Source organism: Podarcis bocagei (assembly GCF_964188305.1).
Source record: "Podarcis bocagei genome assembly, chromosome: 5".
NCBI lineage: Eukaryota > Metazoa > Chordata > Lepidosauria > Squamata > Lacertidae > Podarcis > Podarcis bocagei.
Genome location: NC_138129.1, coordinates 63,234,999 through 63,258,786, shown reverse-complemented (window position 1 = coordinate 63,258,786; position 23,788 = coordinate 63,234,999). Strand labels below are relative to the sequence as shown.

At 42.4% G+C, this 23,788-nt stretch overlaps 1 protein-coding gene across 6 annotated transcripts in view; it reads right to left on the bottom strand.

The window, feature by feature from the left end:
• The window catches only part of PATJ (PATJ crumbs cell polarity complex component), a 153,613-nt gene extending 130,253 nt beyond the window's left edge, over positions 1-23,360 (bottom strand). For 2 of the 6 annotated variants that reach the window (XM_081193630.1, XM_081193629.1), the window contains exons 1-13: positions 22,376-23,357; positions 20,381-20,436; positions 20,124-20,290; positions 19,370-19,564; positions 18,274-18,413; positions 17,457-17,652; positions 16,839-16,967; positions 13,006-13,227; positions 9,037-9,127; positions 8,813-8,904; positions 7,497-7,638; positions 6,009-6,149; positions 1,371-1,447 (exon numbers count right to left, since the gene is read on the bottom strand). In XM_081193630.1, coding sequence (XP_081049756.1) covers positions 1,371-1,447; positions 6,009-6,149; positions 7,497-7,638; positions 8,813-8,904; positions 9,037-9,127; positions 13,006-13,227; positions 16,839-16,967; positions 17,457-17,652; positions 18,274-18,413; positions 19,370-19,564; positions 20,124-20,290; positions 20,381-20,402 — 1,614 coding nt within the window. In that variant the 5' untranslated portion in view covers positions 20,403-20,436; positions 22,376-23,357. Of the gene's footprint in view, positions 1-1,370; positions 1,448-6,008; positions 6,150-7,496; positions 7,639-8,812; positions 8,905-9,036; positions 9,128-13,005; positions 13,228-16,838; positions 16,968-17,456; positions 17,653-18,273; positions 18,414-19,369; positions 19,565-20,123; positions 20,291-20,380; positions 20,437-22,375 lie in introns of all 6 variants that reach the window. The other 4 variants (XM_081193626.1, XM_081193628.1, XM_081193631.1 and 1 more) reach the window with 3 other exon arrangements.
• Positions 23,361-23,788: the final 428 nt, after the last annotated feature.

The window sequence follows — 23,788 nt, the reverse complement described above, 5'->3', positions numbered from 1 at the left end:
AACAATCATACCAGCAGTAATTCTGGAATGTCAATGCATTGCCAGCGGTGGTTGAAACTGAATTCACACACACTTTTACATTAGAGCTTGCTTGTGTAGAGATTAAATTGCATTAGAGCCTAAGTGTGCAGAGATTAAATGAGAAATATCACAGTGCGTTGTACTGTACACTTTGCTCATCAGACCCTACCCCCCCCCCCACCATCAGAAACACAGGTGGGACAGGGCCTTTTCAGCTGTGTCACCAAAATCTGAAACAGCCTCTGAAGAGAGATGTCTGCTGGGACCTCTTGCTGCTCATTTTCAGACAAGACTATTTTACTTCAGAAATTTAGATAATAACAGCACTTTAACATTGTGCATTGTTATAATAATCTGTAAAGTGCCCAGAATATTTGTAAGGCAGATATAATACTGATAATTAAATTAATGATGCCACTTCCTCATCAAGTAAAATAAGTTTTTGTATAGTTTCAAAAAGCTACTTACAAAACTACTGTCTACCTCCAGTCATGGGGTTAGAAAAATAATTGACTAGTTTCATGTATATATTTAAAAAGGGCAGACAAAACCTGATTATCATGGGGTCACCTTAATTGCTTTCAAAAAGTCCAATCAACTATAGAGCATTATTTATTGGAAGAGAAAGCTCTTAGTTGATCATTTAAATAAAAGGAGAAATATCTAGTGGGTAGCTAGCAGCACTGAGAAATAGTTTGAATTGATCAGATGGGGTTAAGACAACTCCAATTCTTTATTGCCTGCACTGGCAATCAATTTGCATCTCAGTTCAATTTGAAGTGCTTTTGACATTTAAAACTCTACATAGCCTTGGATTGCAAGAATTTCCTCCATACGTACGAATCTGCCTGACAGCCACGATTGGGGGAATTACGGAAGGGTGGCAGAAAAGACCTGGACCTTTTAAATTGTGGTGCCAAGACAGCAATACCCTTCTAAAGGAAGATCATCTGGCACCATCAAACTCCCTGGCACTTTGGCAGACAATGCCATCACTCCTGCTATGAAAAATATTCCCAGAGGTGCATTCTCCTACAGTCCCCCCTTGACTACATCACTGAAACAAAGCCTTCCCTTTACTAGTGAACATCTTCCGGTATCGCTATTTGAACTTTGATTGCTGTTGTTGCATCTTCTATTGGTATATTTCACACCATTCACGTCTTTGGTGATAACATTTTACTCAACATTCTAAATGTTGTGTTTTGTTTACAACCTTGAGTGTTTGGGGGGTTGCTTTTTTTTAACTTGTAGCTAGAAATGCAGAAGATAATCACTCTCGTTAATTTGTAAAGAATATTAAACTTACACTAAATATATATCACAGAAACACAGAAACAAACGCATACCGTAACTTCAAAGTCAGGTCCCAGCAGTTTTTCCCACTTGGATTTTAATTTGTTTTCTGGCAATTCTGGAGCTTTCCCTAGATGCAACAATTAAAATTTAAGACCAGATCTTGAGAAATGCATCCCCCCCCATTGCACATTAATAAAGCACCAACATATCTATACCTACATCCATGTACAAGAAGAGTGTTACCCTGGGACAGTAGTGGGGAGGGGGCAGTGCACTCCTAGCTTCCCAACACTGTGTACTGATGCCGAGGGGGGGAGGGAGAAGGCAGCAGGGAGCTTTGAAGCTGCAAAAATAGCAGCAGGAGCACTGGATTGGCTCCACTGCCATTCCTGCTCCTGCCAAGGTCCCTGCAGTCTTGGCCCTCCCCAATCTGTGTAAGCAGCTGCGACATGCAGTTTTGGTAAGCCAGTAAGCTGGCCGCTGCTAACCCTGCATCCAGGAAAACTGTAGAATTCTGCCCTGTAGAGCAGAACATTGCAGGAGAACAAAGCATCATCCAATGCTGTTTGTTTTGCTTCAAAAGTAAGGACAGCAATTGTTGTGTCAATGAGACATGGGCGCTGCATTGTTTCGCTGCATCAATTGATCATACTTGGCTGCAAAGTTCAGTTCAATTAACTTAGAAGGACCAGTTGACATTTATAAAAGCTGACTGGGCTATCATTCACTTGCAGCAACTCCTCATCAAGGACTACATCAACAGAATGCACTCACGAACTTTATACATTTGGCAGACGTAGCAACATACGGTTCTGGTTGCCTCACCTCAAAAAGGATATTGCATTGATGGGAAACGTGCAGAAAAGAGCAACAAGAATTACACTGGGGAACAATTTTTTCCCCCATTTTCTGTTGCATGAGATTTTTCAACTATTCTTATATGTTCTTTCAATGCTGATTTCAAATCTGAAATTGATTTTCATGTATGTGCTATAGTTATCTTTCAACTTCCGACTTTTGCCAATATGTCATATTTACACTGGGGATAAGTGGATACTGACACGTTGATCTACCCTAACAACATGGTAATTATTGTTTTGCAAACTTAATTTTTATTTTTATAGTTTTGTAACCTAAACATTTGTATTTTTCAGATCAGACCATGGCTTCTTCAAGAACAAAACCAACTTCAGATATGAAATCAGCACGTCAAAATTAGGTTAGAACAACTGCAGGTATCAGTGCTACAAAAAATTTGTTTCCCAGTGTTATCAAGAGGTTGGAGCAAATCCATTTTGAGGAAAGGGGACTTTCGGGAGGGGGAAGGTACATAAGGGGAACATGGGGAAGGTGCATAAGGTTATGCATGGTACGGAGAAAATAGGCAGATAAACATTTTTCTTCCTCTCCCATAAAGCTAGAAGCTGTGCCATCCAATGAAGCAGAATGCTGTGAAATTCAGGGCACACAAAATAAAACCTCTTCACACAACACATAGTTAAAAGTATAGAATTTGCTACTACAAGAGTGATGACCAGCAACTTGGATGGCTTTAAAAAAAGGACTGAACAAATTCATGGAAGAGGCTAGCAACTGATGTGTTCTACCTCCACTGTAAGAGGATGTACCTCTGAATACCAGTTGCGGAGAATCCTAGAAGGGGAGAGCAGGGCTCTGTTCAGGTCCTGCTGGCAAGCTGGTCATAGGAATCTGACTGACCAGTGGCGTAGCATGGGTTGTCAGCACCCGGGGCAAGGCAAGTAATTTGCGCCCCCTAACCCATGGATTTTAGCAGGTGGCAGAGAGCTGCGAGTGCGAGCGCCCCCCCCCAGATGTTGCGGCCGGTGCGGCCGGCCCCCCCTGCACCCCCCACGCTATGCCACTGTGACTGACCACAGTGAGAACAGGGTGATGGACTAGGCAGGCCTAGAGTTCTTATTATAAAAGCTTTGCTTAGCTTAATCAGGCCAGTGAGCCATGTGAACTTCAGCTTCAGTTCTGAACCAGCCTTCCATGGGAACTTGGCTATCTTGACATTTATATCTTTTCAGCTTTCTTACTTATGCAACCAGAGCGGTATTACAGCCATGTAAGACAATTTGACATGGCTAGACAACATAAAAATGGCTGGCTGCCCTGCATTTGACCCCAGCCAGAAGCTCAGCGTACTTATAAAAAGTTCCTTCCCTAAGTAATATTTAACTTGCAGAAGTCAAAAACTCCCACAGGCAGACAGAAAAGTTCAAGTAACAGTGGCACCAACAGGAGGATAAGTTTACCGCAAGCTATTTTATTTTATGGCTTATTTTGTTACCATTTGGGACAAGTAACAGGACATTACATATGAGCCGCACTCCATGTTCCTGAAATCCTAATGCATACTGCACTTACTTTAATGCTTTTCCATCTAAAACCACATGCATTATTTTGTTATTTATGTTTTTAAAACATACAATGTCACATTAAATAGAACTACTGCAGGAAAGATCTGTTTGAACAGAAAATCAGCCAGTCTTGTCTTGAGTCTTTAACTTAAGAGAATGGGTTTTGCTTTCATTAGAAACAGAGAACCACCACAGCATGTCAGTGTATAGTGTTTAATGACATCCTAAGATATCAAGGTAGAAGTCATGTATTTGAAAGTAAATCCCACAGAACTGACTTCCAGGCAAAAACACACATAGGGATTGGATTGCATGCATTTCATCTTCACTGATAATCCTTCAAACATTTGAGCAAAGTGTCATTTTGGAGGACTCCCAAATGACACAGGCTAGTTTTACCTTTGCTACCTGGTAAGAATTAATTCAGATGCACTGAGCTTCTAAGACTCCATTGTGCCTTTTGCATGACCCTGAATGTCCAAGATAAATAAACAAAAGATCTCTGCAAGGCCACAGTGAAACTTAAGATTATTTCTTTTACTGAACTATATCAAGATTCTGTATCAAGAATCTTGCATGGGATTCATTTTTATGAAAGCAAGTTCCTTTGAAGGCAGTGTTATCTTTCCTACACAGCCCTATGTAAACTTTTGGAAGAACATGTGTGCCGTTTTATTAAATGAATTGTAAGCTAGCTGCCATTGAAGCTTTGTGTACACAACGCTCTGAAATATGGAAACATATAACTGAAGACATACGGTTGCAAAGTCTCTCTAGGTAAGCATCCTTAAATTGCACGCCTATCTACACTTATGTGGCTTCATGTAGCTCTTAATAAAGCATTGTCTGTAACACCAAGCCTTATGACACCGTAAGTCAATGCACATGGAGATGAACTAGCGTTTCTTTCAACCACATACTGAATATGGCCAGACAGGAGTTAAACCATTGGAACACCTGTCAAGACTCCCCAACCAGATGCTCTGAAATAATGGTGCAGTCCACTATGGGATCAGATAACTTTTCTGGACCAGATCTTGGGGTCATTCAGAGAAGCTGAACGGTGGAAGATTCAGGACAGACAAATTGAAGTATTTCTTCACACAGCACATACTTAAACTTTGAAATTTGATCCCACAGGGTGTAGTAATTGCCACCAATTGGATGGCTTCAAAGGGATTTTAGACCTACAGGATCAGAGGCAAAGTGCAGTCTGTGGCACAATGGGTCAGTGCATCTGACTGTTAACCAGAAGGTTGGTGGTTCAAGCCCATCCAGGGACAGCTGTGGGCAGGATTCCTGCATTGCAGGGGGCTGGACTAGATGATCCTTGGGGTCTCTCCCAATCTACAATTCTATCATTCTAACCAATGCATCATACTGATGCTCAGGTACTCGGCTAGAACCCAATAAAGGGTTTCATGCAAACATCATATTAAATTATATTTCACTGACTGTACCAACATCATTGTAGCTGTTAGGGCACACCACTGTTTAAATCTATTCAGGAATTTGAATTAAAGCTTAGCACAATCAGACCTAGAGAAAAAAGACATTTTATAAAACACACTTTTTACATTAAGTTTGAAAGGCGTTTCTAGAGTTTAGACAGGGCATTAAATTAGGGGCGTTTTAGTTTAGTGCTATTATAATTAAGTGCCTGTCAGCATTTCCAATATAAGCACCTATTTTTGGAATTTAATTTGGCCATTAAATTCTGCTCCAGGGTGAACTTTTATAGACAGTGTTTTAGTATCAACCATGTTTGAAATTAAATGACTGCTTTTAGCTCTCAAGCACGAAAGGTAAGTGAATATATTTACCAGTGTGAAAACACTTTTACATTCCTGTATCCTAAATGGTTTTTACCTTTCTGTAATAAAATAAAATTTTACGAAATGACAAGCCTACAGATGTAGAATCGCATGCCACAGACCACTTATTTTCTTTTAAAATCATTCCAATTAGCCTGTGAATGCCCCAATATGGTGAAAACTGACGAAGTCATCACAACTTGTCAGCTGCAGCAGAAAACAAGGGTTCCAGCAATTCTATAACTGCAGCATAATGCGTCTCCTGTACAGATACAAAGCCTCAAAAACAATAGACCCAGTTTTTAATGTGCAACAACAAAAAATATCCTGCTGTTATTAGGCCAAATTAGGCTGCTACTAAAATTAATTGCTCAATATCCCCCTCTATTGACACTCATTTGTCCTACTACTACTTAAAGACCATATATGATATGGTTGGCAAACAGAAGGTTAGTGTAGCAACAGTCTCCTCCAAAGATATATCACTTACCAACTGCATGTCGTTTTTGCTTCCTCTCTTTTTCAGAGTTGTCTTTTTGCTTTAGAAGTTCCTCGTTATCACTATCTACGGTAGTCTCAGTCTCCACGACACCAGCCAAGGATAAGGTTGGCATATTTGGCTGCACTGCAACTGTTCCAAAAGTTTCCAGTCAATTGTGTAATCCAAGGATCGTATGCAAGAAGTGTACTTATATAACCTTTTAGATAGCAAGCTCTCTCTACTCTACCTACCAAAATAGTAAAGAAATGGGCTTGTTCACCCCAAGAAGTTCTTAAAAGAGTAGAATTTATTCCAGAATTTATTAGAAATTATTTATTCCAGAATTTATTAGAAATTATTAGAAAGCTTATGATTGAAAAGAAAAAAATAACATTGTTGTAGGAAGATAAATGGTTCCACAGTAATCAGTACCTTATATTTAGCACAGTAAATATAGTTAGATGGACCACATTATAGCATTTTGAGAGCTCTGTTGTTTATGTGTTAATTTCTGAAAGGCCCCAAAACTAACAGATTACCAATGATGTTCTCAGTACTGGAGTATGTTGCTTTTGTTGTTTATTACCTACCCTTCACTCCAAGGTACCAGAGCAAGTTACAATGTTAAAACACACTATTAAAACAGTTTAAAATAGCTTATAATCACAAAAGGTAGCTCCTAAAAACCCCAAAACTTCCAGTGTCAAAAGACAAGGTAAAGAGTTGTGTCTTCAGCATTTGCCGGAAGTTATACAATAAAGCTACCAGATTAACCTTTGTGGGGAACAAGTTCCGCCACACAGAATGCCTTCTCCTGAACCACCACCACTTCTGAGGGCAGAGCAAATACTAAGAGGGCCCCACCACACAGCCAATCTTAGCACCCGAGGGGCTCTGTAGAGAATGAGACTTTCAGGTTTGTAGGGCCCCGAGTTGTTTAGGGCTTTAAATACTCCTAGCCCCTGAGGGCACCTGAGCTGAATCCATGAGCATCTCCCAAGCTGCAAACTTGGCTCCTTCAAAGGCAGGCTGCCTCCACACCTCCTGGACACAAGAACTTGGGACACAGAACACCCCTTTCTTTTCAGGATTCAGTTTCAGGTTATTGGCCCACATCCAGCCTACCACTACCTCCAAGCACAAAGGGGTTGCTATTGATGTTTCTTTTTTCTTGTTTGTTTGTTTGTTTGTTTGTTTGTTATGAAAAGATAAAGTTGTGTGTGTGTATAAACTGGCATAATATGATCTGAGTTACTGCTTCAATCTGTAGTAACCGTGGTTACCCTCAAGTGAAGTCCCACATAAAACCTTTAAGAATGTACTCAGAAGAGTGGAAGAACATGACCAGGATGAACTGGTTCTGCAGGAATGACCAGTCATGTAAATAAATAAGACTGTACCACCAGTACAAAAATGCCAAGGTGTTCAGTGAAATAAATGCCAAGGGATTTGCATTGGCTTAGAAGAACATTAGGTATAGTTAAAGAAGAGCTTTACCTCTGCCTAAGCCTTTTTCTGAAGAGAAAGCAGGAAACACCGGTTTCTTTCGAAGCAACGCCAGGTGTACAATCGGGCCTGTATTTCGCAATGCCTCCACCACCTCTTGGTTGGTATAATTCTGAATGTTGACCCCATCGACCTAATACATAGACATGTATGACACATACAATTGGTTTCTAAATGGAAATCCATGTCAGAAAGCAAGTTGCTTGAATGATAACACCAGTTTTAAGGCTAATTACAGGGCATTTCTAAAATCCGAAGATGAGCCTGATTGCTCACATTAAATAACATGACTTAAGCTCAACAGGGCTCCCTATCAACCCAGACACGAAAAAGCAATTTATTTGCTTATTTATTAAATTTACCACCCTTCATCACAGGGGAGTTCACAACATAACACAACACAACACAAATTGGTCAGTTGCGAGACTGTGTGCATGAGTGAATACATTCTCAGATTATATGGGATCCTTGCAACTAAGAGTTCTGGATTTTTTAAATAAAAGTACAGTGGTACCTCGGGTTACATACGCTTCGGGTTACATGCGCTTCAGGTTACAGACTCCACTAACCTAGAAATAGTACCTCGGGTTAAGAACTTTGCTTCAGGATGAAAACAGAAATCGTGCTGCGGCAGCGCAGCGGCAGCAGGAGGCCCCATTAGCTAAAGTGGTGCTTCAGGTTAAGAACAGTTTCAGGTTAAGAACGGACCTCCGGAATGAATTAAGTACTTAACCTGAGGTACCACTGTACACAGGCAAGGGAAAAGTTGACATCTGTCAGCTTCCCATCTATCTGCATTCCTCTACACCATACTCTATAGCATTTCCCAGAGTCCTTCAACCCCCAGATTAGACTGTCAAGAAACGGCAGTGGAAAGGGGGAGGCAAAAAAAAGGTACCTTTCTATAAATATGAGTTCTGTTCCTTTCACAGAAGGAACGCGAGGATCCAAGCCATTATCCTATACTATCACACACATTGCATTTTCTGCAGAGGTGAACTTGCGGTCAGTGGTCATGCCATTTGTATGCAGCTGCAGCCACCAGGGAGTGGTGGGAGGGAGCTGCATGTGACTGATGCAGTCATGTGGACAGTACAGACTACATAGGTCTTGAATGTACTTTGCTGGCAGGGAAGCTTTACATAAGGGAAAAGTCACTCGCATTTGATGGATGGCATGTGAAGGGGATTCTCAGACAGCAAATAATCTGGAACAGATTATTTTATGCCTAACATTCTCAGATCTTACACCAGTAATGTTTTGCAAAGTATGATTCTACAGCCTGCAAAAATAAGACTTAAACTTACAGCAATAATTCTGTCATGGACTTTTATTTGACCGCTGTGTTCCGCAGCACTGTCAGGTATTATGTTTTTAACAAAAATCCCTGAAGATTCTGCTTAAAGAAAAGAAAAAGAACACTGTTACTTGTTAATTCTGCATTTAGAGTGCATTGAAATTTTACAGATTCCAGCAAAGAGTCCATTTTGTGGGGTTTCTGTAGCAAAAGAGAAAACGTCATATAACTCACCTGTATCAGAAACTCCTGAATAGCCAACAATTGTTATACCAAGACTCTGTCCATCCTTCTTAGTCAACTGAACTTCATGAATTTCATTTTCCTAGGAAATAGAAGCATGTTTTGAAGTTTGAAGTTTCAGATTATAAACATCTGTATTAAGCACTTCTCCAGCTTCTGCCATGAATTCCCATAACTCATCTCCCAACTGGATGCTTCTTCGGTCCCAGGATCCAAGGGCAATATGCTTTTGCAATCTCAGTCCACATGAGGTTTGTTACTTTCATAGCTTCAGTACTGAAACAAATTCTTCTAAAGTGTTCCTGTTGCTCCTATCAGTGGCTGCAGCAGGTTGTCAAAGGAGTGGGACTTAGCTCAGGAGCCATGATAAATTCTGACATTTGCTTTTCACACAGGAATAATTTCAAATATGCAATTCCCCAACGTGAAATTGAGGTGGCGAATGCAGTAAGGCATTTTGCCACCTTAGAAAGGCACATGAGTTTGTCCAAAGTAGGATACAAAAGGTGAAAATAGCTGTAAAAGAGTGGTTACATACATATATGGGACAATATGATTTAATTTAATGGATAAGCAAGAATGTGATATGTCCAAGATGAAGTGAGGGCAAAGATGGAAGAAAATAATCAACCACAAGGCCACACTGCCACTAACAGCTTAGAACAAAGTGATAGAAGATATTGAATTGCACTAACTAATCATATATGTAAGGTCCTGGTACTAGGAAACGTCCATCGTGTTGATCCAGAAGACTATCTCAAGGCTACAGCAGCATGGGCACAAAGTCAAGACGTTATTGATGCCTCTTCCTCCTCCCCTGGCAGTAAAAATGCAATAAACTGGATGGCGTACAAATTTGCTGCCTGACATGACATCCCAAACCAGCTGCCTCACCCTGGCTCCCTTGAACGTCTCAGTCCACGCCGGAAAGCAATCATATTGCATGAAGAGGCTGCAGTGAGTCTCAACAAACTCCATCTCTAGCAAGCAACTGATTTGGGTCCACCACGGAGTTCCTTGAGGTTAAGGTGATTAAGTCAGAAGAATGGCACTGGGGCCGAGATTACAGCTTCTCTCCTTTCATCTGAATAATGTTTCATTATTCTCCAGAGGCATCATTAGACTTAAAATGCATTTGGAATCAGAGTACAAAAACTGAAATCACCTCAGCCAGGGCCACCCCCAATATACCAGTATTTTACAGCCCTAAATGGAGCCGCAAATGCTTCTTCCCTAGCCAGGAGGCATGTTCATAGTACCCAAGGCCAACCAGCAAATCTATTTTGGCACCTGAGGCAGAAAACCCCACATGCAGCTTTCCCCATCCCTGACAGTAAAAATTGTCATAATAATGAACGGACAATTACATAGCAATTTGCTGTCCCTTTCATGTCTCCCCAAAGCAGTGGCCTGCTATCTCATTCTGTCTAACTGTGGGGCAGCAGGGCCCACAATACAAACCCATGTTTCTAAGAGCCATGTCCCCAAATATCTCACTGTAGTAGTTGAGAAGGAACAGAAGCAGCAGCAGTTAAAAAACCACACCACAGGGCAGGAGAGAGATCTCTGAAAATATTCCACGCCTAAAAAGCACAGTAGCAACAGATGGAATACGAACACAGCTTTGCTTACATTTCAAGACCTCCTGCATACTTTGAGTAGCATTAGTTTATTTTAATTACTCAAAACTGAGAAGGGCTTTTGTTTAAACAAAACACTTTAATGTGACAAAAATTAAAGATTTGTTAAAACCATATTTGTAAGATGCATTTTTAGCAGCAAATGTATTAGTGTAGGCTACAAGGACTCTAGCACATCATTACATTACCCCTGGAACTTAAAACAGAGGGCGGTGTCAAGTGCCAAGCCTCCTTTTGGATAAATTTCTAAATGAAGGGCTGGATCCAGACTTTATCGTGCTTAGATTAGACCCACTGAAATCAATGGGACGCCAGTCCTACATCAGTCATGAGTAACTTAGGTCCCATTTCTTTTAATGGGTCTACTCTCTAAGCATTATGATTAAGTTTGGATCTACTCCTAAAGTCTGAATACCGTCTTTTGCATTGTTTTTGGTAGGTGAGGTTAAACAGCTCTGTTGGGGGACTGTCAATAGGGGTTAGATCAGTGGTTCCCAACCTTTTTTTGGCCATGCCCACCTAAGCATCTCTAAAATCCTGATGCCCCCTTCCTGTGACATATAATTCTCATTATTCAAAAAGGGAACTCCAATCCACATGGAGGAAGCCTAAAAGGCCATTCACTGTTAATAACTCATTCTCGAATTGCCCCCCCTTAAGAATCAAATTGCCCCCCTGTGGGGCATGTGCCCCACATTGGGAACCATGGGGTTAGATGAATTTAATTAAGTAGTCTGATTTTTAACATTTTCTTAACTTTCCCAAACCTTTAGATAGGCTATAAACCAAATATGTAAGAAGGGTCAGATTTCCCCCCCCCATGTATATTTATACAGTGGTACCTCGCAAGACGAATGCCTCGCAAGACGGAAAACCCGCAAGACGAAAGGGTTTTCTGTTTTGGAGGCGCTTCGCAAGACGAATTTCCCTATGGGCTTGCTTCGCAAGAAGAAAGCCCATAGGGAAATCTCCGGGGACCTCTTTTAAATGCTGGTGGTGGGGAGCAAAGCCTTTCCCCCCCTCCGGCCTTCAGAAGAGGTCCAGGAAGGCCGGCGGGGGCCGAAAGGCTTTGCTCCCCACCGCCAGCATTTTAAAAGCAGTCCGGGATAGCAGGGAAGCGCTTCCCGCTATCGCGGACGGCTTTTGAAGGCAGGCGGGGGGGAGCAAAGACTTTCGCCCCCGCCCGCCTTCAGAAGAGGTCCTGGACCTCTTCTGAAGGTGGGCGGGGGGCGAAAGTCTTTCTCCCCCCTGCCTGCCTTCCCGGGAGAGCGGAGAAAGGCAGCGCGTTTCTCCGCTGTCCCGGACGGCTTTTGAAGGCAGGCGGGGGGGACAAAGACTTTCGCCCCCCGCCCGCCTTCAGAAGAGGTCCAGGACCTCTTCTGAAGGCGGGCGGGGGGCAAAAGTCTTTGTCCCCCCTGCCTGCCTTCCCAGGGGCTTTTACATCACCCCGGACAGCGGAGAAGTCCTCCGCTGTCCCGGGCGATTTTAAAATGCCGCCCGCCAGCATTTTAAGATCGCCCCGGACAGCGGAGAAGTCCTCCGCTGTCCCGGGGTTTTTTAAAATGCTGTGGGTGGGGGAAAAAGCCCTTGTCCCCCCCCCCAGCCTTCAGAAGAGGTTGGGGGACAGACTGTCCCCGGACCTGGTCTGAAGGCGGTTTCCATAGGAACGCATTAATTGATTTTCAATGCATTCCTATGGGAAACCGTGCATCGCAAAACGAAAAACTCCCAAGAAGAAAAAACTTGCGGAACGAATTAATTTCGTCTTGCGAGGCACCACTGTATATACACCTATATATACATAGGTCACAAGTATAATGAGCTATTCAGGTAGAACAGATTATCCCGCATAATTTGGTTATCACAAATAGGTTTATAAGATTAACAACAAAAGATGAGGCTATTAAATAAAAGGGAATCTAACAATACTTTAAAGAAAATTAAACCTGAGAGAATAAGGATTTTGCCCAACAAATATAAAACAGCAGTTATCAGGGCTAGGTGAGCCTCTCAGGGGAAGGCCTTCCCTAACAAGGGCATCCACTTCAAACAAATCATGTCCAGTTGAGGCAGAAGGAACAGCTCTAGAAAATGAAGGGAGCTCAGCTATAGGGAAGTAGTAAACAATCTAGCAAGAGAGTCTGTGGATTTCTACAGTGAAGGTGAGTGATGGTGGAGGTGGTAGTGACTATTTTTGGAACATTTGCTGAGATGCACCTTGAGGGAGGCAATTATAGCCTTGAAATCTTGTGATCTATACAGAGTTTTTAATCATGTATTTGCAGAATGCAACTCGTGGAAGAACTGCAAAGATACTCACCATTCCAAATCGCCTGTCATGAAAAGGAGACAGCATACCAACAGGCTGGGCTACAGGGGTCGGCGGTGTCACTGTTACTTCACACGTGGGGTCTCTTGCAACAACCATCTTGACACGGTTCCCACAGTTTCGTAACACTTGAGCCACTTGTTCGCTACTCATTCCTTGCACGTTTGTCCCACCAATTTCCAAGATGTGGTCACCAGTTCTGAGTCTGCCATCCTTTGAGTAGCAAACAAGGCTTTACTTTTGCATAGTTTTAAGATTTGCAACTAAAGTATAATTAGGCACTGCCAAACTATAACTGCATATCCCGCACCCCCAAAATGCCTCCAGACCGTGCAAAATGCTATCAAATGAAACAATGCAGCACCAAATGCTACTTTGAAAAGAAAAAGTCAAATATTAAATATCAAATTTCTTTTAAACCTACTGCACCATCAGCCACTTCTTTGGTTATTTCATAAGGGCAAGGGGGCGGGAATTAGGAAACTACTACAGAAAAATATTTGTAGTTTTGCAACTTCCTATAGAAACTGGTCTATTAAACAGAAAAGCAAATGGAGGGGTTTGGATTTAGTGCTCCTAGAAAAAAGTATCTTAAATGCCACACACACATTGCAAGACCATTTATTTTTAAGTAATTCTACATACTTTCCACCAAACTATATTTACAAGCAAGATCACTCTCGGGAAAAGTAAATAAATTATAGGAGTGAGTCTTAAACCATCATTTTTTTGCGAGTAAAACATTTCAGATAATGTCTCAAGACAAAGCACCAAACCCAAGTCCATAAACCGCCAGACATGCATGGAGAATTTGACAGAAAAAATCAGATACGCTTTCCCCTCATAAGTGAACATTCTGGCTTCTGCAAAGGTTCATAATTCAGATTTAGTGGATATGTCATTTTTCAGACTTTACATGGACTAACAACCATCCACACATGAGCTCCAGAACACCAGAAGAGCGGCTCAGACAAGTATAGAGTGGTTACTTCTACAAGATGGATGCATGCAAGAATCAGATTTCTTTTGTCACAGAAGTAGCTGGTGTGATCTCCCATGAGCTGGTCCTCTGCTATTACCTGCCCATGTGGAACAGATTGTTTGTGTGAGCAGCTATTTGCCAAAGTAAACTCCGCAAGCAAACAATGTCTCAATATCAGTGCTGGCTCTTCCAGTCAGTGGCCTTTTTTCATGTCAAGGCAAGACACAGTATGGCTTCCTGGGACCGTGCTGGCTTCCACTAAGGAGCTCACACCTGCTTTGTTCCTCTCTGGGGGCTTCTTAGCGCAGCATGGAACAGCAGCTAAGCCAAAGTTTTTCTTAGCATGTTGTCTGAACCTGGGATTGTTACTCAGGTCTCTCCTCCGTAACCACAAGACAAACCTTGGCTGCAAATCATGGGTAAGGAAGAGAGACCTTAACCACAAACACTGGTTCAGATGACACACTAAGCCAAACTTTGGCTTGGCTGGCTGGCTGAGGTAAAAAGTCCACAAATGAGCAAAGAAAGTGCAATCCTCTCCTTGGGAGTCAACATGTTCACCCGATGCCAGGGTTTGGCTTAGCGTTACGTGTGGATGTGGCCATTATCTCTTCCTCCTTTTCTTTCCAAATTTAACACAATTACTCTCCTTTTTGTACTGTACCCCTATTCTTAGTCACTCAGGACTGCTGCAAATTAAGACAGTATGACATATGCTTTTGGATGCCAAAACATTTTGTTCCTTACAGCAAAACAGGTGTTCCAAAGGCACAAGAGAAAAGCATTCATTATAACAGACAGTTTTGTAGCGGGGGCAGAACAGCCAACTTTTAAAATTTCAACTCTTCAAGTCTCCCAACTTTCATTTATATTATGAATTGGAACACATCCTATAATCTGTCTCTTTTCCGTACATTAATATTAATAAAATGAAACAGAGCCCTCTTTGTATCCACAAGGTTAGAGGCAGCAAGTTTTAGTCAAAGTTGCATTGAAACGCCAATCCCAAAAGGTGTAGCATCCTTTAGTGCCAGCTGATGGACATGGAAGCACAAGAGGTTCATAATTTCTAAAAAAAATAGGGTCTCAATTCCTATCAAGAGCGCACAGTCAGCTGACTCCAAAACCCACAGCCTGTAAAGCAACTTGGGTTGTTGCATGAAGATTCACAACTCTATGATCATGTAGGTATCTTCCTGGCATGATCAAGCTATAAGTGGAAACACTAACAACTGCCCTGGACTAGAGCCAGGGAGACCTGTATCCTATTTTTTGCCTGATCTACCTCACAGGGATGTTGTGAAGATAAAAATGGGAGATGCAGGGAACTCTGTAAGCCACTAAAATTACTGAAATTTTCATGTCATAATTAAATAGTATTCCTATTTGAACTCATACTTATTATTCTGGGAATCTCAAGCATGAACGCTCCAGATTTGCAAAGTCCGGAGAGTTGTATTAGTTCCCTAGGCACCAAAACAAATATGATTCGTTTATAGACTTTCTTGCTGCATTCACAAACAACACCAAAACTTAGTTTTGAACAACTGGTAAGCCTCGGCTGCACACATTCACAGCAATATCCCAACCAACTTCCAGTTTCTAAGTAAACTATTGTGTTGTGTGCTGCAAATTAGGTTGATAGAATCAAAATCTGATTGGCTAGGAAACCTCTGTGAATAGAGGGTGAGGGATAGTTATATTTATATTGTAAACCACCCTGTTATCTTTGAAGGGTGGTATAGAAATTTAATTAATATTAATAATAATAGTTAGGAAGACAAATAGGGAGGATGGGAGCAAACTCACTGCTGTTAGTACATGTAGTGATTAATTGAGTTTGGCATAATGCATGAATACAGCTTTGTGTTGCTGCTCTTCAATGCTTTAAGTCTAATGGTTAACATATTACTGATCTTTAGATCCAAATGGTGCACATGTTTTCTAAATTCCCCTTCTTACTGTGGCATACTTGAAAAACCATTCATCTGACTTGGAACACAGACACTGTCAACATTTAAAATTAGTTATCCTTGCCCAAGTTTTAGTTTTGCTTTTATAGATACTGACTCTTGAGTCTTGAATAATATCAGTCTTCTTTGATCATTATAAGTAAAGGTAAAGGTACCCCTGCCCGTACGGGCCAGTCATGACTGACTCTGGGGTTATGCACTCATCTCACTTAAGAGGCCGTGAGCCGGCACCGTCCGAAGACACTTCCGGGTCACGTGGCCAGCGTGACGAAGCTGCTCTGGCGAGCCTGCACCAGCGCAGCGCACGGAAACGCCGTTTACCTTCCCACTATAAAGCGGTACCTATTTATCTACTTGCACTTAGGGGTGCTTTTGAATTGCTAGGTGGGCAGGAGCTGGGACTGAACGACGGGAGCTCACCCCGCCGCGGGGATTCGAACAGCCGACCATACGATCGGCAAGTCCTAGGCACTGAGGTTTTACCCACAGCGCCACCCGCTTCCCTTTGATCATTATAGGCATGTGGAAATAAAGGCCACGGACTGGAGTCAGCACTTCTGCCCAATTACTGTCCTCTCCCCACAATGGAATGAGCAGCACGGCTAGGATTGTGCTTGCCACTCACTTTGCTAACAGCAGGAGTGAGGTAGAAATGGAAAGAGATGAGTATAACTCTGCCATCTTTCTCCAGTGTCTAGTGAAAGGAAGTGCAGGTTAAGCTAGGCAAGGGGTCTCCAACCGGTTGCATCAATCACCCACCACGAGCACCTGCCACTCTTTAAAATACAACACCTTAGCTTGCTTTGAAATTCCAACTGATAACTATTGGATGTTTTGTTTTAAAGAAGGACAGAGTACAAACCAGTTACCTTATCTGCCAGACCTCCAGGGACAACAGTCCTCACCACTACGCCAGTTGACTTTCCTCCTACAATTCCGAAACCCAATCCTGAGCCATCGTTAACCAGCTCTACTTCCTCAACATGGCCCCAATTGATCTGGAAGAGACAGAAGATGAAAGTCTGTTTATCATGATACTTTTGGGCTGCAATAGTGTGTATGGTTATGTTTTTATATTGTAAGCTGTCCTATGATCTTTGGATGAAGGGTGGTATAGAAATTTAATAAACATTAAAAAATAAGAATGCACAGCACACAAAAGGTTTATAGAACAACACAGGAGATAGCATTTGAACTCAATGGGTTACTAGCTAGTTACTTCCTACAAAGCAATTTTTTTATTTTTACAACTCCATTTGAAGTTGCAAGGTTGTTCCAAGAGAGTTGCAAGTTGACACATACATCTAGGAATATGTTTTTTTATTGCATATTTAGTTTGATCTACATTATATCTGTGTGGAAGACAAAGACACTAATCATACGGGGTTAAATGCCCCAGTGCAATTTGTCGAGCATTGTAAACACTGTACAATGTGTTTTAAGACGTTTATAATTCAAAACTCAATTCTGGCAAAGCTGTAACTTACCATTTCAAGTGAATTAACATCACTTAAGGAGGTTGAGGTCCGACTGCTTCTCTGGGTTGGCTCCCTGGCCACAATCAAATGTAAGGAACCTGTGGCTTGCTGGAGCAATATAATGGCCTGTTGATGGGAAATGTTCTGATCCAACAGGGTGTGATTAATGGCCATTATTTGGTCATTCTCCTTTAATCTTTGATCCCTTGGATAAAGCAAACAAAATGCTTGAAAAGAGCATGCCAGCATCTTCATAACAGGTTTTCAAGGACACAAACACCCCCCACAGATATGTGGGGGGATACAGAACTGCCTTCTCTAATAGTATTGCGGTTGGCTGGTGCAGCATAGTGAGAAAAGCATGAGTTGTCCCTAGTTTGTATCATACTTGTCCATAAATTCATTAAAGTGACCACTATATCTCAGCGCCCACCTTCTGAATCACAGGAATCATGATGGGGCTCCTTGGCTGCTCAAGTCTAAAATGAATGCTCAACATTATTATCAGTATTGGCTTATCTGCTTTCATTATACAGAGCCACACTTGGCAGGCAGCTGTCCATACTTCCCCTGTACTCTGCTTCTAGTGCACTGTGGTGTCCAGTTCACATCCACTAATCTGTGGCAGGCTGGTGGGCAAGATGTCCTGCCTTACAACAAGGAGATTTGACAAGACAGCTCTTGGCTGTCTTGCAACTCTAGGGTCCTGGCAATGCCAATAGTATTTAAGAACAATGGTTTTAAAGAACAGCATGAAGAATGTCATACCCTTTATTCAATTCGTGTTATTTTTATGAGCTTTGACAATATGAAACAAGAATCTCACCTGGCTGCTATGCTTCCTGGCTGAACTTCCTTGACAAAGATACCGGGTTCTCCAAGACTTTGGTTTTTAAGAGCAACCACACTAAATCCAAGGCCTCCATTAAATGGCTTCTCTATTGCAATATTTTCTATTTGCCTGCCCTAATAAATGAAAAATAGAAGCAATTAACTTACAATATTCTATTCATTTATCTTAAAATACATCCCCCCCTCAAAAAAAACCTACTAAACAAGCAAAGCCTATTGAGAACCAAATTTCATGTATGGCTTCAACTTGATGTCATTACAAAATAAAAACATTACATAGAATAGTGGAATTAACCACTAAACTAGTCCCCACCCCTATCGCTTAGCTAGCCCAGACATTGAGGTCCTCCATCGAGGGTCTTCCGCTGGTTCTCTCACTGCAAGAAGCAAAGTGACAGGGAACCAGGCAGAGGACCTTCTCGGTAGTGGCGCCCTCCCTGTGGACTGCCCACCCTTCAGATCTCAAGAAGATAAAGAATTACACAACTTTTAGAAGACATCTGAAGGCAGCCCTGTATCAGGAGTTTTTAATGCTTTTATTATGTTTTTAGATAAGCTGCCCAGAGCGGCTGGGGAAACCCAGCCAGATCGGTGGGGTATCAATATTATTATTATCAGTGCTTTTTTCCTGGGGGTACGCACACCCCTAAACATTTTGTCAATCTTTGTAATTTTGTCAATTTACTGTATTTATTTTTCCCGATTTGAACTATAAAATGGTGATTTTCTTGAGTCAAAATGAGAGTACCCCTAAACATTTTTTTAGAAAAAAAGCGCTGATGATGATGATGATGACTACACACTTCCTGAGTTTTTACAAAAAGAACATTGAATGCATGCAAGAATCGAAGAAAATGCCACAAATTCAAGGTTTGGCAATAACCTGCTCAAAAAATACTTAGAACATGGGTTTTCTATTACTTACCATTATACAATTATAATGCACCCCCCAAAAAAAAAACTACACTTGCATGCTTTGCTGTACAAATGTAAAACTTTAAAACCAGAAACATTTGGACTTAATGGGATGAGCAATATATATTTAGTCTGCCAATGGTGCTGTGCCATACCTTTGCCATCCTCTGGATTGCCAAATTAAACTCATCAACTCCAGGCTTTGGAACTAGAGGAGTCATCTGATTGTTTTGGTTGCAAGTCATATAAAGGTTTCCATTAGCAAGAGAATTTTGATCAGCGTCGAACACCAGCAAACCTCTCCTGGTAAAATCAAAATCCACTGAACGATTTGGAGGCATGTAAGCGAGCTGTGGATAGCAATGGAAGACATTTGTTTGCACAAAGAATTGTTTCTTCAGCCAGTTGATTTGTGAGTCAATGCATTGAGCGCTTCTTATTTATCTCAGGAGTGGCCAAATGTAGGAAAACCTCTAGGAAAACTTCAGATGTTAGGTTCAAGGCATGATAGCCGGAAGTTTGACCTCTGATGTTAAACCTTTGTATAATATTAGTAACAAATCACAGAGTGGGGGGCGGGCCTTGTGGTCATCTATTTATTATCTATTTTAGTTACTGAATTTCTATCCCACCCTTCCTGTAAAAGGAGCCCAGGGCAGGACCCAACCCTCTGCTTGAGGCAGAAAACCCAGACATAGAACGTAATTGTCTGAAGGCAATTAGTGAAAGATTTAGTAAATCCATGATAGATTAAAATGATGACAAATTTACCATAGAAGTGACAAAAGATCAGCATTCACCCCAAGCAGATATATAGTGTAAAACAACATTGTCAGCAATGAATATTTCATTAATTCATCCCTCAAACATAACCACCAGCATTGCTAAACTTCATAATCTTTAACTTACTTGTTCTTTCAGTTGCTTGATTGACTGCTGAAGAGTCAGCATATGATTAAACAAGGGGTTCTTGAGTGTATTGTACAGGAAAGCCAGATTATCGATCTGTGAAGTGTCTCCTCTCTCGTGTAGCTTCAATAGCAGACGCTCCAGAATCCGCAGCACCTGCTGCTTATCTGTGGGATTCCATAAAACATCACACATTAAACGCCTGCTTTGAAATATTTGATTATTTGACCAAGAGATTCTTTTCCAGAGATGCCTACCTGCAACAGGATTTTCTGGCATGTTGGCTTATCTGTGCTGCAGTAGTCAAAATAATCTGCATAAAATAAAAGTACAAGTTAAATTGAGGTCAACATGTTTCTTTGTGAAGCAAAGATGTCACACACGCACATAATACCTGTAACCATTCTCAAAAGCTGCTTCTTAAAATCCCACATTCAATCAAAATGTTTGGAGTTCATGGGGGGATTACTATTGTGATAAATACAGTTTCTTCACTAACAGCACAATCTTAACCATATCCATTAATACGCAAGTCCTATTGAATTCAGTGGGGCTTACTTCTAGACAACAGGGGTCAGGATTGCAGCCTAAAGCATTTAAAAGAAAAAAAAATTCCCCAGCCACAAAACAATATGCATTATCCAATATGTATTATTATTTAGCATAACACAAACAATGCTGAGAAGAATTATCCATGTGGCTATTTAGCTTCCTGCTACACATAAACATAAAAGGGACCCAGCAAATTCAAAAATTTACACCCCTGCCATATTCTCCCATTATGCAAGCTTAAATTCACATTGGATTACTGTTGGCCTCCCTGCTTTGGCACTCTTCCAAGTGGTGCTACAGCAGCCAGCCCTATCATTGGCAGCAGAATTAGGCAGCTGGTTTGGGGTGTCACAAAAAGGCTTCATATGATTATTTAATTTATTACTATTGCATTTTATTGCCAGGGAAGGTGAGAAGGGTTTTTGGGATTGTTCTGCCTTGAGTGGCAAAATAAACTTAACAGGCTGTGGCTATTATGTGCATGGATTGCGGGAGGGCACACTTTGCTGTTCTGCCTTAGGCGGCAAATGTCTTGGCAGAGCCATGCCTGCTGCATCCAATCCTATCTGCTTACTGCCAAGAGCAGGCAGAGGCAGCAACAGCTTAGGTTCTCTCTCTCTCTGGACAGACCCACTTGGCCCAGTCTCTTCCACGAAGCTGCCCAAAGGCAGTTCACAAATGACAGGAGATGTGAAGCAGCGCTCACCCTGGGAAGCCCTGCTGGACCTAACCCTCCCTGTGCCACCAGCCACAGAGAAAGGGGCAACTAGAGGAAGGTGCAACACAAAAAGGGTCAACAAGAAAGAGAAGGGGGGAGGCTCCTTGCCGCTCCACTTGTTCACTTTGTCAGGAGAGTGAGACACAACTGCCATCGGCAGGCAACTCTCTGAGCCCTAGAGGTAGAAAGACAACGTCGGTGCTGTTGCCACTGCCCACTGTAGACAGTGGTGCAGCACAGGGAAGATGGGCACCTTGTCCTCAGAGAGGCACGAAGCTCAAATTCCACCAGCAGAGGTGGCTGCTAGACCTCAAAAACAGGTGGTGTGAGGTCAGTACAGGTGTGTCCACTCTCAACCTGTGGGTGGCCTCACAAGCCCCACCAGAGAGGCTGTGTAAAGATGTGGAGAGGCAGGAACTACTCAAGCAAGGTGCGGTGCAGCAGCTAGTCAGGGGCCAAGGTGTGGGACCTGTTGCACCATGACTGAGAGCTACAACCAGGCCGAAAATAGCTTTTCACCGCTTCTCCTCCACCCTTTCTTAGGTTTTAAACTGTTTATGTTCAAACTTTAAACAGGACAACTCCCAAAGCGGCCACCACCATGCAATAATCAAAACCCCTCGCCACGGCCAAAACAAGGAAGTCCAGTAGGTGTGGAAGCTTGCAGTTAAAATTAGAATTTCCATCTTTTTTATTGTTGTTATTAAATATTTTTAGCCTTGGATAATTAGAAGGAACAAACTGGGAACAAACTGGGAACAAACCCCACAGAGATTTAAATCCCAGCTCAGGGCTCTGCAAAGCAGCCCAGCCCGAAGTGCGACAAGTGTTTTCGACGAAACTTAGAAACATCCAGGAAGTAAGTGGAGGGCGCCCTGTAAATGCCCCGCCGGTTGCTTTTCCAGCGGCTGCGCGCTGCTTCTCTTTCCCGCAAATGACAGGGGGCGAGGAGAGGGTCGCCTGTTCCTGGACCCCCTCTTACCTGGTCTCTGCGGGGGGAGGAGAGCTCTGCCACGGCTGCCTCTTTCGGATCTTCCACTCGCTCTTACCTGGGCGGAAGCGAGAGCCTGGATTGGAGCCGCGCCTCACCTGCAACACAGGAAGCTGGCAGCAAGGGGGAGCCGTGCCTTAGGCAAGGAAACCAACGCCGGGAGAGTCCGCATCTGGAGGGGAAGGAAGGCAGAGAGAGCGGCAGGCAGCAGGCGGCGAGGTTTCGCCCCGCTTGATTTCCGCGCGGTGTGAACCAACAAGCCCAAGGGCCGCGGGGAAGGCACCGGGGAAGGCACATAAAGAAGTGGGGAGAGACATAGAAGGAAATAATCCAGGGGTTGAGGGGGGCGTGAAAGAGAAGCAAGATGAAGGGGAGATAAGCGAGAGGCGCCAGCGCGCCATTAATTCCCGACACGTGTGAATACGCGGCAGTGGCGAAAGAGAATCCAGCTGGTTTAGCAGTAGCTGTTTATGAAACCAGCAATATGCTCAGCCCCAAGCATGAAGAAATCATGAGTCAGTTTATGGGTTTTTTAAGTTGAAAAAAACAAACACAAGTCATATTTGGCTTTTACTTATTATTAGAACTCGGGATAAATAGTTTTTAAACTTTTCCTAAACGGACAGGAAATAATGAAGTTGCAGGCAACCAAGTGTCTCAGAGATGCATTCTCAGCTCCAGGATAGTTCACGTTAGTTATAAGAATCTTCTTAGCAAAGTATTGTTTTGCTGTTATTTATTACCTGCCCTTCACCAGGGCAACCCCAGGTAGAGCACATGGACACAATCCAATCTGGTAGAGCATGGAGTACGGTGGCAAGTCATCTCGGTCTAAAAGGGTCCGTAGCACCTGAGCCTCCAGTGGCAGTGAAACCAGAAGCAGGGAAGTGGGGTTGCAATCCTAAATTTACTTACCTTTGAGAAAGCCCCATTGAATTCAGTAGGGCTTACTTCTGAATAGACATGGTTAGGACTGCAACCTTAGTTACCACACAATACTCTATTCTATAAAATTAGTTTAAAACATTTAAATGCATGCTTACCAATCTCTGTTGCCAGTGAACCTCTTCACCCCTTTGGACCTAAAAAATACCTAACAGAAATTTTCAGCAGGTGAAGCTTTTTCTTATTATGATATACAAATATCCGTTTTGCGTGTGCGTGTGAAACTGCTTAATTTCGGTGAAAGACCCCAGAACCCCGTTAGCTTTTTATTTTATTTTATGCAGCCTTTAGAAGTTGCGACTGTGGATGGAAGCGAGAGGAACCTATCAACGAGATCGGAAGGGATTCTATGCCTCCCTGGGCTTCTTCGGGAGCAGGGTTTCCTAAACTGGGTCGCCAGATGTTTTTGGACTACAACTCCCATCATCCCTAGCTAGCAGGACCAGCACCCAGGGATGA